The sequence below is a fragment of the Carica papaya genome, chromosome 6, assembly GCF_054855325.1.
Source record: "Carica papaya isolate Zhongbai chromosome 6, ASM5485532v1, whole genome shotgun sequence".
Classification (NCBI taxonomy): domain Eukaryota; kingdom Viridiplantae; phylum Streptophyta; class Magnoliopsida; order Brassicales; family Caricaceae; genus Carica; species Carica papaya.
In genome coordinates, this window is record NC_142314.1 from 27,032,899 (window position 1) to 27,046,337 (window position 13,439).

Consider the following 13,439-nt stretch of genomic DNA (forward strand, 5'->3'; position numbering starts at 1 on the left):
AGAAGACTAAGCTAAAAACACTAAAAAAGATTACACACACATGTTATAATTTTCCTTAATTTTATATTATTTTTCTTAGGTCGGTGATACATAATTCTTGCAATTATAAAATATGTAGAATGTCAACACAATTAATGTGTGACACAACTCACAGAAATTGTTTATCAAAAGTTGATTGTGTCGGTGGACAATTTATGTGACATATCAACAACTATTTCTATAAATAATTAAAAAAAAAAAAAAAAAAAAAGTCACAACTGGCTATTGCTTTGTATAATTTAATTAAAAATTCTTAAACAGTACTATGAGACTAATTATTTATTATAAGAAATGAGTATCATTGCTTAATCTAAATCAGAAAGTTGGACTAGACCAGCTTGTTTAGTCTATACCACGTCAAACAAACAAGAATTAAATCTCTTTCGATGTTATTCCAGTTCGATTCAATATTATGGATCAACTTAAAAAATAACATGTATGTATATATATATATATATATCTTTTCCTTGTTCTCTTTCTTCATCATCATTTCCTTCTAATTTCACAGCCCCACGTTCTCACGAGAATCTAACCGAGTGCAGAAAATCAAAGAGAGATCTAAAATCTTATCGAGAGGACAGCCGCTACAGAAAGTTCATTGCAGAAATCTTGTCCAGAAAAGAAGCATTTCAGGGGGGGCAGGAAATGTATTTGCCAACTATGAGAGAGCTTTCTTCAATCAACTAGAGCCTACATTTTTAACTTGTTTGAATCATAAACTTTCTAACGTTTATTTCTATCTAATGAAAGCTGATTCACTTCCATACAGACTATTTTATCTTCTTATCAAGAACCACCGCTAGGTGAGGCACCAGACTGCACAACAATTTATCAAGTTAATGCCCATTTGGGTGGGACACCAAATAGGTTGACTCGCCTTAAACTTCTAGGATATGAAAACTAATCATCATCAATGACTAATTATCAACTGAACTAGCGTGAAATACTCATCAATGCTTAAGAGGATTACCCTCCGAGGAGGAGGGAACATTCTAGTCCTTCTGAAGGACAACCTTAAGAGAATTCACATACAACTCCTAGTCTCACAAACCCTTACCCCTATGAGCCCAACCAAAATAGTGCGCACGAACTAGGGATACACGTCTTAGAAGTACAAGGCAGAAAACAATTTACCACTAACAAGATCTCACAAGCTAACAACAGCTTGAGTTTAAGTTTACACCAAAAGATTTCCTATTCTCATGAACTAGTCAAGCAAAATATTCTGCTTTCGGATTTGCCATTACTAACCTTTCTAAGTGGGGGTTGCACTTCACTTACGAGATCCATTGAGAGGGCCGAGTTTAAACACCCACTTCAACAAGGCCGAAAAGGGAAACAGGAAGGCCCCATAATTTGATCCGGAATTAATTTTAAATTTTAAAAAACATATAAAAATATAATTTTAAAATTAATAAATTTTTATTTAATGTAAAATTAGAAAAAATAAATAAATAAATTGAGAATGAAATTTAAAATAATTTTAAGAAAAATATGTGAAAATTTAGATTCGGAATGTATTTTTAAAAGAAAAATCAGAAACTAGAAATCAAAACGCAGTTAAAAAAAATTGCATCACGTATGACCGCTCAGTCAGCAGCTCCGACGAATTGGAGTGCGCCACATGGTAAGGCACGCTGACTTAGTACTACACGGGAGGCCACGCGGGCAATCCACGTGTCTATGATCAGACGGCCCAGTTGCGTTCCTACGCACGCAGACGGTCCGGATCCGTTCCCTCCTCAGGCACGAACAGACGATCGCAATTAAACGCGATAAATTATGCAGATTCGTTCTCTCTTTAAACGCGATCGTACGATCGAAATCAAATCGCGATGAATGGTTCAGATTCATTTCTTCTTTAAATGCGATCGGACGGTCGAGATCAAACGCGATAAATGACCCAGATTTAAGGGAGACGGGTATAAATATCTTGCATCATACGAAACTCGAACCTTAGCCGCCAGCCTCCCGTCAGAAAAGAAGAACCAGTCACCGAAAAAGAGAGCCGACCGCCGCCGACCGCCACGCCAGAGCCATCCCTGACCGCCAAAAAAAGTAAAAATTCTCCTATCAGCTCGGAATTTAATTCCGAACACCTCCATAGCCAAATCGGAGCAAAAGGAACAGCGGATAAGCCGAAAACCGTAGGCAAAATCCAAAACTACATTCGATGAGCCCTTTCCTGTTTCCCGTTTCGTGTGATTTTTCCACCATTGTGTTCACCGTTCTGTTTTCTACAGATTAACTGAAGAAAAACGCTCAGCCGTGAGGGTGAGCCGGTGAAACCGCCGCATCGAAAAATCTCACCGCTGTTTTTTTAATTTTTTTCAGCCAACCAAGGTCCCCTAACGTGTTTTCTCGCAGGGATGAGTATAAAACCGGTCGAAACTAGCCAAAACTGGCCGAAAATAGTCAGGCCGAGGTAAACCGTTGCCGCGAACAGCGGTGTCGTCGCCATAGTACAGCGATGCCACCGTGCCGGAATTCTGAAATTAGCCAAAAAAAAATTTAACACCGATTTTGAATTTTTTGAAGTATTTTTAGCTACATAAAGCGTGTTTGAATCTTCACAGAAAAATTCAGAAAACTCAGGGATCGCCAGTAGGTGTAGTAGAAAGTTCGGACACCGATTCAGGTAAAAATCTATCACCTTCTTTCTTGTTATGGAATTGAGACTTAATAATCAGTAATACAGTATTTTGTGAAATTTGAAAAATTTTGAGAATAATTACAAGTTACCAATGGAGCAGAAAATCGGTTAGTCATTAATTTGTTGTCTTATTTAACTGATTGTTGAATTTACAACTTAAAATATATGATGATATACTGAAATGGTTAAATGATTCAATTGTGCTTCCTTAATGTATATATTGCTTATCTTGCGTGATTCACGGTTGATTGTGAAATTGGTAATTAATATGCAAACGAAAAATTGATTGGTCATATAAATTAATGAATGGTATCCTTACTGGATATCTTAAGAGATGGTGGACAGACCGGGTGCATAAGAAACCCTACCGTGAACGTTGCTTTATACCGAACGGGGGTATCGAGAATTTGTATTTTTGGCGCTCATACCGGACAGGATATGAAGACGGCTCATTTCATTCTCATACCGAACGAGGTATTGAGGGATTGTATTTTTAGTCTTCATACCGGACGGGGTATGAGGATAGCCGATTAATTGACAATGTTGAATATCGATTCACGTGTAGTGGGACATCCCTATGGGCTCTTCAGGAATACTAGTAGACAAATAAAAATGAAAAATTATTGTTCTTACTTACTTAAATATGAGATTAGAATATTATTTGTGTTATTGACTCTATAAGTCGATTTTGAAAATTTTACAACGGTAAATATGCAATAAATAGTTTTATTTATGATAAATAAATTTACTCAATTTAAGAGCTCATTTAGTTGTTTTTATGATTTTTACCAATTTTTATTTCTGTATCAGTGAGTAATGTGATATTCTTACTGAACTAGTGTAACTAACTATTTCATTAACTATTTCAGATCAAAAGGACCAAAACCCAGATCCCGATCAACAAGAGAGTTGTGAATAGTTCACCATTCAAACTCCCTTCAAAAACTAGTGAAGGTCGTTCTAGAATACTCAGTTATTAGTTTTTTGCTTATTTCCTTAATTTTCGTAATTTCTTTTAGAATGGTTATTTTTGTAGCTCTATTAAGCATTTTAAATTATTGTGTAAGAAATGTAAACCCTAAACTTTATTGTTTTGCTTCCGCATTTAATTCGTGACTTTATTTCGTTTTAAGTTCCGGACCTTTACAGTTGGTATCAGAACTGCATTCCTCGAAATCATTTCTTACACAAAAACCTAAAAACACCAAATACGAACTATCGCCCAACCCTTCCTTATGAAAAATAAATACAAGATACGAGGAGATGATGTCCCTTACTGAATAGGGCAGCTCGAGATGGGTCGCTTCGAGAGGATGTCGATCAGTTCTCCGAAATTAAGAGCGACTCACCTCTGCCCAAAAAGCCAGGGAAGAAATGAGGGAATTATCTGACCCTCTACCACTTTCACACTATAAGCCACCCCTACAACGAGAGAATCTAATACCACCTCGATGTAACTCTGCTCCTCCATCGTATCATTTGACACCGTCACAATACAATTTGGAGCCCCCACCATATCATCCGACATCGTTATAGGGTCACCCGGTCCCTCCCCAGCAACATCTGACCCCTCTTCCACGGGACTCGGTTTTACCCATGATGGACTTGATAGAGATTGACACGAGGGACCCTAATGTATTTCTAAGAATGAATTGGTTAACAACGTATCACGCCACCGTGAATTGTTTCTACGAGAAAAATTGTATTTAAGTCTCTTAACGAAGAGTCATTTACAAGCTAATAAATTTTTTTAATATTATTCTCTTATAGCAATTTCTTTATTACATAGCGCTTTAACTTAGTTGTTTTCTCTAACTAGGCAAATTTAAAAAAGAAATTTACATTCTAGAGATCCCGGTAGTCCGAAACTTCCCAAATGTGTTTCCTAATGAACTTTCCAGACTACCAGTGGATAAGAAATTTGAGTTCATCATAGACCTTCACCCTAACACGCAGCTTATCTTAGTTTTTCCTTACTGTATGAGTCACGTAGAAATGGAAGAGTTGAGGAAATAGATCAAAAAATTGCAGGACAGTGAGTTCATCCGACGCGGTGTTTCTCCTTGAGGCGCTGAAGTCACATTTGCAAGGAAATGAGAAGAGATGTTAGGATCATGTATTGACTACAAAGGATTTAATAGGGTCGTGATCTAGAACAAATACCTCCTCCCCAGGATCAATGACATTTTTTATCACTTGCAGGGTGTTCAGATCTTCTCTAAAATAGACCTGCATTCAGGTTACCATCAGGTAAAGATCAAAGCAGAAGACATTCCCAAAACAACTTTTCGAACCAGATACGGACACTATGAGTTCCTGATCATACCATTCGGACTAACCAACAGATCAGTCATCTTTATGAATTTGATGAATAGGATTTTCAGACAATTCCTGCATTAGTTCGTCATTATATTTATCGATGATATCCTGATCTATTAAAAAAGCAGAGAGGAACACGCTCACCATCTGACTTAGGTTTTGCAGGTTCTCAGAAAAAGTTGTATACAAAATTGAGTAAGTGTGGGTTCTGTCTCGAGCAGAATACCATACTAAGACACATCATATTAAGGAATGAAGTGTCAGTGAACCCCGAAAAAGTTGAGGCAGTGCTCGGTTGGTAGAAAATTGATCTCGGTCAAGAAAATTTGTAACTTTCTGGGAAAAGCAGGTTATCATCACAAATTTGTGGAAGAATTTTCTAGTGTAGCTGCTCCTTTGATTTGGCTAACAAAGAAGAACGTCAAGTTTGAGTAGAACAAGCACTGTGAAATGAGCTTTTTAGAACTAAAGAAGCGGTTGACTACTGCATCTATGTTGACCTTGCCGAGCGGGACAAGTAGATATACACTTTTCAGTGATGCCTCCTACGTGGGGTTGGGTTGTGTTCTGATGTAGCAATGGAAGGTCATATCCTATAGGTCTAGTCAGTTGAAGAGTCATGATAAAAACTACCCCACCCATGACTTAGAACTTGCCGCGATTATCCACACATTGAAGACTTGGCGCCATTACTTGTATGGGAAAACTTTTCAGATCTATACCGACCATAAGAGCTTGAAACACATATTCACTCAAAAGGATTTCAACATACGTTAGAGACGATGGATAAAACTCCTCAAGGACTACGATTACATCTTATATCACCCGAATAAGGATAACGTGGTAACCAACGCACTCAGCAGAAAAAATACAGGTATATTAGCTCACCTAATGGTTTCAGAATGCAGGGTAATAGAGGCTGCACAATAGGTACGACTTTAGAACGTGAAGAGAGTTACATGTTTAACCCACCTAACTGTTCAACCTGAGTTGATTCAGAGAATAAAGAAAGATCAATACACCGATTCCACCCTAACAGCCCTCAGGAAAGATGCAGAATATGGAATAAATTCAGAATTTCGAGTCTCTGCCGATAGGTTGCTTAGATTTCAGATGGACATCATGATAGAGACTTATAACTCAAAGTTTGCGATGCATCCCAGAAGCATTAAGATGTATCAAAGTATGTGACCCCGATTTTGGTAGAACGGAATGAAAAAAGAGGTGGCCGACTTTGTTTCTAAATGTCTGGTGTGTCAGCAAGTCAAAGTAGAATATCAACGCACAAGCGCGCTATTTCAGCCATTATCGATTCCGGAGTAGAAGTTGGAACACATCACAATAGATTTCGTGACATGATTGCCTAGGGGACGCTCGAGACATGATGTTATTTGGGTAATTATTGACCGACTCACCAAGTTTTCTCATTTATTGGCCATCAAGATGACCGACCCCTTAAATAAGATAACAAGAATGTATATCCGGGAGATAGTTGGGAACATGGAGTGTCAGTGACAGTAGTATCCGACAGGGACCGCAGGTTCACTTATCAGTTCTAATCTAGTTTTCAGCAAGCCATGAGAACGAAACTGTCTCTTAGTACCACATTCCACTCTCAAATCGATGGACAATAAAAAATGACGATCCATACATTGGAGGATATGCTCCGAGTTTGTGTTCTTGATTTCAGGGGCCATTAGAATGATCATTTACCCTTAATAGAATTTGCCCACAATAACAGTTACCAAGCAAGTATTGGTATGGCTCCGTATGAGGCGTTATATGGTCTTTCATGCAAATCGCGGATATGTTGGGAAGAGGTGGGTGATAAGAAATTGTTTGGCCCAGATCTTGTGGAGAAGACTACAGCCAAAATAGTTAAGATCAGGAAGAACAACCAGACGGCTCAGAGTAGATAGAAGAGTTATGCGGACACTTGGATGAAAGATTTAGAATTTGAGAAAGGTGATCAAATGTTCCTTAAAGTCACTCATTTTAAGGGAATCAGTAGGTTTCATGTGTCTATGTTACGTAAGTACAACTCGGACCCCTATCACATCTTGGTTCACGAACCCCTTTCACTTCACGAGAATCTGTCCTATGAGGAGATATTGGTGGGTATTATGGAACGAAAGACTAAAGTACTCCGTAACCAAAAAATTTCTTTCGTTAAGATCCGATGACAGAATCACACACACACAGAGACCACATAGGAGATAGAATCAGACTTCAGAGCTCAGTATCCCCAACTGTTTGATTGAGTGAGAGAGACAAATTTGAGAGACCAAATTTCTTTAAAAGGAGAGAGCTGTAATACCTAGACCCAAAATTTGACCCGAGATTAATTTTAAAATTTAAAAAATATATACAAATATAATTTTGAAATTAATAAATTTTTATTTAATGTGAAATTAGGAAAAAAATATATTGATAATAAAATTAAAAACAATTTTAAGAAAAAATGGTGAAATTTTGAGTTTGAAAAGTATTTTTGAAAGAAAAATAAAAAATTAGGGGTCAAAATGCAATTAAGAAAAATTGCACCACGTAGGAATGCCAAGTCAGCAGCTCCGGCAAACCGGAGCGTGCCGCGTAACAAGGCATGCTGACTCAGTATCACGCGGGAGGCCACGCTGGCAATCCGCGTGTCCGCGATCGGACCGTCCAGATGCGTTCCCGCGCGCGCAGACGGTTCAAATTCGTTCTATCCTCATGCGCGATCGAACGGTCGCAATTAAACGCAATGAATGGTCCACATTCGTTATCTCTTTAAATGCGATCGTACGGTCGAGATCAAATCGCGATGAACGGTTCAGATATATTTTTTCTTTAAATACAATCGAACAGTCGAGATCAAATACAATGAACAACCCAGATTTAAGGGAGATTGGTATAAATATCTCACATCACACCAAACCCAAACCTTAGCCGCCAGCCTCCCGCAGGAGAAGAAGAACCAGTTGCCAGAAAAGAGAGCCGACCGTCACCAACTGTTGTGCCAGAGCCACATTCGACTGCCAAAAAAGGTAAAAATTCTCCTATCTTTTCGGAATTTAATTCTAAACACCCCCATGGTCAAATCAGAGTAAAATGAATGGCGGATGAGCCAAAAACCGCTGGCAAAATCTGAAACTACCTCTGATGAGCCTCTTCTCGTTTCACGTTTCGTGCGATTTTCCACCATTATGTTCACCATTCTACTTTCTACAAGTTGACCGAAGAAAAATACCTAGCCGCGAAGGTGAGCTAGTGGAACCGCCGCACCAAAAAATCATGTCGGTAGGTTTTTGTTTTTTAACTTTTTTCGGCCAACCGAGACCCACTAACGTATTTTCTCGCAGGGATGAGTATAAAATCGGTCAAAATTAGCCAAAACTGACCGAATACGGCCAGGCCGAGGCAAACCGCCGCCACAGGTGGCAGTGCCATCGCAAAAGCACGGCGATGCCGCCGTGCCGAAATTTCGAAATTGGCCGGAAAAGGTTTTTAACACCGATTTTGAATTTTTTGGAGTATTTTTAAGTACGTGAATCGTGTTTTAACCTTCGCAGAAAAATTCAGAAAACTCAAGAACCGCCAGTAGATGCAGTGGAAAGTTCGGTGTTTCGGACACCGATTCGGATAAGAATCCCTCATCTTATTCCCTGTTATGGAATTGAGACGTACTAATCAGTAATACGGTATTTTGTGTAATTTAAAAAGTTTTGATAATAATTACAGGTTACCAATTGAGCAGAAAATCGGTTAATCATTTATTTGTTATTCTGTTTAACTGATTGTTGAATTTACAGCTTTAATTATATGATCATATACTGGAATGATTAAATGATTCAAATATACTTCCTTAATGTATATATTGCTTATCTTGCGTGATTCATGATTGATTGTGAAATTGATAATTAATATGCAAACAGAAAATTAATTGGTCATATAAATTAATGAATGGTAGCCTTACTGGATATCCTGAGAAATGATGGACGAATCGGGTATATAGAGAACCCTGCCGTGAACGTTGCCTTATATCGGATGGGGTATCAAGGATTGATATTTTTGGTGCTAATACCAGACAGATTATGCGACGGTCCGTTTCATCCTCATACCGGACGAGATATTAAGGGAAGGTATTTTTGGCGCTCATACCGGATGGGGTATGAGAACGATCGGTTAGTTGACAATGTTGAATATCGGTTTACGCGTAGTGAGACATTCCTATAAGCCCTCAGGAATACCAGTAGGCAAATAAAAAAAAATTATTATTTTTACTCACTTAAATATGAGATTAGAATGTTATTTGAGTTATTGTCTATATAGGTCGGTTTTGAAAATCTTGCAACGGTAAGTATACAATAAATAGTTTTATTTATAATAAATGAATTTACTTAATTTAAGAGCTCTATTGATTATTTTTATAATTTTTACCAATCTTCATTTCTGTATCGGTGAGTAGTGTGATATTCTTACTGAACTAATGTAACTCACCATTTCATTAACTATTTCAGATCAAGAAAACCAAGACCTAAATCCCGATCAACAAAAGGATTGTGAATAATTCATCACCCAAACTCTCTTCAAAAGTTAGTGAAGATCGTCCTAAAATACTCATTTATTTACTTTTTGCTTCTTTCCTTAATTTTCGTAATTTCTTTTATAATGGTTTTTTCCGTAACCCTATTGGACATTCTAAATTATTGTATAAGCAACGTAAACCCTAAACTCTATTGTTTCGCTTCCGCATTTAATTCGTGACTTTATTTCCTTTTAAGTTTCGAACCTTTACACAAACATCCACTTCATCAAGAGTCCAAATGTTCCTTATATATTCACTTTCTCTAAACCCAAATCAAAATCTACTTCTAAACCCAATATAAATTGTCTCAAGCAAACCCACCACCTTTTGCTAAAGCCATTTATCCAAATTAAGCCCAACTCAGGTTAGCCTATTACTCAAATTAGTAAAAAGTGTGTTGCTGTGTATATATATAAAATAAAAAAGTTAAAATAAATTTTATAGAAGACTAAAAAATATTTTTTTCTAAACAAAATTTGCACGAGTATTTATATGAATTCTTATACGAATATAATTTAACTTTTCTAATAACAAAAGACAATTTCTTATATCATTCAAAAAAATATAATTTTTAAATAAACTTAATATAAAATATCTAAATATTTAATTAGATTTACTATTTACTAGAATCGACTGAATCGTAAAAATCAACTTGAAAACAAGTGATTTAAAGTTGATCCACTACCAATTCTTATTATTGTTACATTGCATTTGGTTTAATTCAAAGTTAATTCTCAGTAATTTTCTAGTTCAGATTTTTATATCACTAATAATATGTTTTTTTTAAAAAAAATAAATATCACTACTAATATGTTGATTAAAACATAGTTTGTTGTGTTTGAGTTACCACCACCTTGGTTTAAGTTCCTTGATGATAGGAATTCAATCCCCATCTTAAATTTACTAGGAATTTGATTCCTACCATTAAAGAATTTAAGGTGGGATAAGTTAAACAAAGCAAATTATGTTTTAGTTGTGCATTAATAAGACTAATATGAAAATAAAAGCTAGAATTAAAAAAAAAAACTGATTGGGAATTGAACCAAACATAACCTAATGCCATGCAAGTACTCATATTTGCATAAGATTTTCCTTTTTTTATTCGTATAATGAAGTTTTATGAGAGATTCATGCTTACCAAATTAGGAAACTTTAGTTTCTATTTTCCTTCTAGGGATTAACTTAGGTCTAATTCCCAATATACTAGGAACTAAGACTTTTATTATAAGAATGAAACTTCTCCTAGATCCTAATTCAGGGCTCCAAATAGAAAGCGTATGCTGTAGTTTTGGTATAATTTGCTCTCTCTTTCTTAATTCCTACTTGTCATTGACTTTATCAGTGTTTAGCTAGGTTCTCCTGTTCAAAAGTCAACGAACAATATCTAACACTAACTACATATATCCAGAACTTTTGTTCAATCATAGAACACAATGACAGCCTTCATCCCATTGTCTCCTTTCCAACATTGACCACCCCATGTTACAAAGCAATGTTTGTTATCAGTCTCCTAACAGATTAACGCAATCTGAAGCTCAGAACTGCACTATAGTGTGCCTCCACATGGCACTAGCGTTGCAACAAATCATAACCTAGTTCCTGCCACATGATGACGACATTACTAATGTGATAACAACAGTAAGCTCCACCGTAAACAAAATTATATGTTTATATTTCTCAATCTTTGATCCATTCAAACTAAAAGCTTAACCAAGTATCATGAAGCCTATCTTTTTATTTCAAAAAAAAGTATCATGAAACCTATCTTGCCTTTGGATGTCATACCAAGACAATGCAATGCAATATTCATGTCAGAAAAATCCAGCAATCAATCAGTCCAAGGTCTCTAATTCTGCACATTATTATCAGACTTAGATATCATAGTCATTAACAGCTCGCAAGAAATTCTGTGAGAGCAGGAAATGAAACCAACAGGAAGACTTGAATAACATCAGAGGACAGCTGCAGCAAAAAATGCACAGAATAACCAAATCAACCACTTACATTAATGACAGAGCCACAGTGAATAATTTGCAAGCATCTACAAATGAAGAAAGCAGGAATGCTTAGTCTCCTCGTCCTGAAAATGAAACTTAACAGAAATGCTATCTGAAAATTACAAAATTTAGACAGAAACAAAATCAATACATAAGAGAGAGATGATATTGCTCACCAAAAGACAGAAACCTTGTCTGATTTGTTTATCTACCGCTTTGTTCGCCGGGCAAAGTAGCGAAGGGCTATCCTAGAAAATTGAGTTAATGTGAAAAACATTTGTAAAATGGCACGCCCCTTGACAATCCCTTCCCTTATGCCCCTGGCAGTTCTAGCTAATACTGGTCCAGTTTCATCATTCCTGTTCTGGTTCACTGCCACCACTCCCTGCACCGAAGCTAAGCAAGTATAAGATGGAGTAAAACTCCCGACTCCGAATCCATTTGAGCGCGTATAGAAAACAAGGAAAGAGCTGCAAATTTGTAAATAACCTAATGGAGCCATGTTCGTTAACCCGCGTAACCTCTCTTCAGCTAAGCGAACAGCTCTCGTTGAACGTCTGACACCTTGCGTAATTTCTTGCCTAAAAATGAACACGAAGGAGTTTGATGATTTAAACTGCAATGAACCGGAAAAAAAAAAGAGATCGCTGTTAGTTTCAAAACACTAACCCTAAATCACTGAGTTCCATAGTAAGGTCACTAATCTCCATGCCCGATAACCGCACAGCAGCCATGGTATCAGGAAGCTCCTCCCTCGTGGCATCCATCAGCTTCTCCAGCGATTCCGCTGCTCTCTTGAAAGCCTATTTAATGGCAGATCGGGGAATTAATATATAACATATCAATCAGTATAATAAAATTGTAACAGAATCACTCAGCAGAAGAAATACAATGCAGGTTAAGTTCAAACCAATAGGGTTGGGATTGCAGAGCAAAACAGCCAGGTAGCCGAAACAGCTGCCTGCACAACGAAATACGACTCAAATTTTCAAAAAAAAAAAACGAAGAGAACACAAAAATGGTTCCAATCGACTGAAATCACGTCGGAGTTAAGAAAAAATACCGCGCAGGCGATGACATTGAAGAAGAGGATGTGGCGTTCGGTGAGTCTCCACGGAGTAGAGAGGTGGAGAGGAGAGGATCCAATGGAGGATGTGAAGTGAGACGAAACGAAGGGCTCTGATGGTTGTGATGAGGATGAAGAAGCAGGTGAATTGTTGGCTGATGGAGCAGCCAGGGAAGAGAGTCGGCGATTCGGCAAGCGGAGATGGAAGGGGCGGAAGCGGACATAATCATTGGTTGAGAACCGAATGGGAGGATTGAATTTAGGGTTTGAGACCTGCAATCTCACTGCACCCAACATTTGCCTGGCCTCCTTCTCCCTCTTCACAGCCGGCGCTTCAACGGATTACCCTTCTACTTTGTCCTTCGGCTTTCATTTGGCATAAGCAACCGGTCAAATTATTTTGTGTTGCAAAACTATACACATACATATACATGTATGTATATATATCAACAGGTGGCTGTACTTAATACTTATGGCCACGGCAGTATATTGTAATTAATAGCGTTCTAATGTAATTTTATTTTTATTTTTAAAAAATTTATAATTACTAAGACAGACGTGTACATATATAATGATGAATTAAACGTCTAATAGTGATAAAAATAAATTTATGTAATTAATAATTTTTAATTTATGTGCTATTTTTATTTATTTATAATAAATATGTACATTCGTACTTATAATAATAAATATGTTTTGTATATAGTAAGATCAATTATAAAATGTTTATAATTGAAAAGATGAACTCAATATTGTATTACTCTTCTTATTTAAATATGTATATATAAAAGAAAAGTA

At 36.9% G+C, this 13,439-nt stretch overlaps 1 protein-coding gene across 12 annotated transcripts; it reads right to left on the reverse strand.

Annotated features, from left to right (window-relative positions):
• Positions 1–500: 500 nt before the first annotated feature.
• LOC110806822 (uncharacterized) lies at positions 501–13,066 on the reverse strand. Of its 12 annotated transcripts, none has more exons than XR_015821395.1 (7): positions 12,639–13,065; positions 12,486–12,536; positions 12,245–12,378; positions 12,065–12,156; positions 11,752–11,971; positions 11,583–11,619; positions 501–11,177 (listed from the first exon to the last, which is right to left on the reverse strand). XR_015821395.1 is itself a non-coding variant. In XM_022031772.2 (6 exons), exons 1-5 carry the CDS (start codon positions 12,936–12,938, stop codon positions 11,784–11,786), a joined length of 765 nt encoding a protein of 254 aa, XP_021887464.1. In that variant the 5' UTR covers positions 12,939–13,065; the 3' UTR covers positions 11,407–11,540; positions 11,752–11,783. The 12 variants fall into 12 exon arrangements, 5 of the variants coding, with proteins under 5 accessions (XP_021887464.1, XP_021887458.1, XP_021887457.1 ...); XR_015821393.1 differs by having other exon boundaries at positions 11,583–11,658; XR_015821396.1 differs by having other exon boundaries at positions 11,583–11,670.
• Between the last annotated feature and the right edge of the window lie 373 nt (positions 13,067–13,439).

Excerpts from the sequence above, each read along its gene's own strand:
- LOC110806822 (XM_022031772.2), bottom strand. The coding sequence starts at position 12,938 with ATGTTGGGTGCAGTGAGATTGCAGGTCTCAAACCCTAAATTCAATCCT. Across the intron at positions 12,537-12,638 it reads TCAATGTCATCGCCTGCGCG|GCAGCTGTTTCGGCTACCTG; the intron begins GTATTTTTTCTT and ends TTCGTTGTGCAG. Across the intron at positions 12,379-12,485 it reads CTGCAATCCCAACCCTATTG|GCTTTCAAGAGAGCAGCGGA; the intron begins GTTTGAACTTAA and ends GCCATTAAATAG.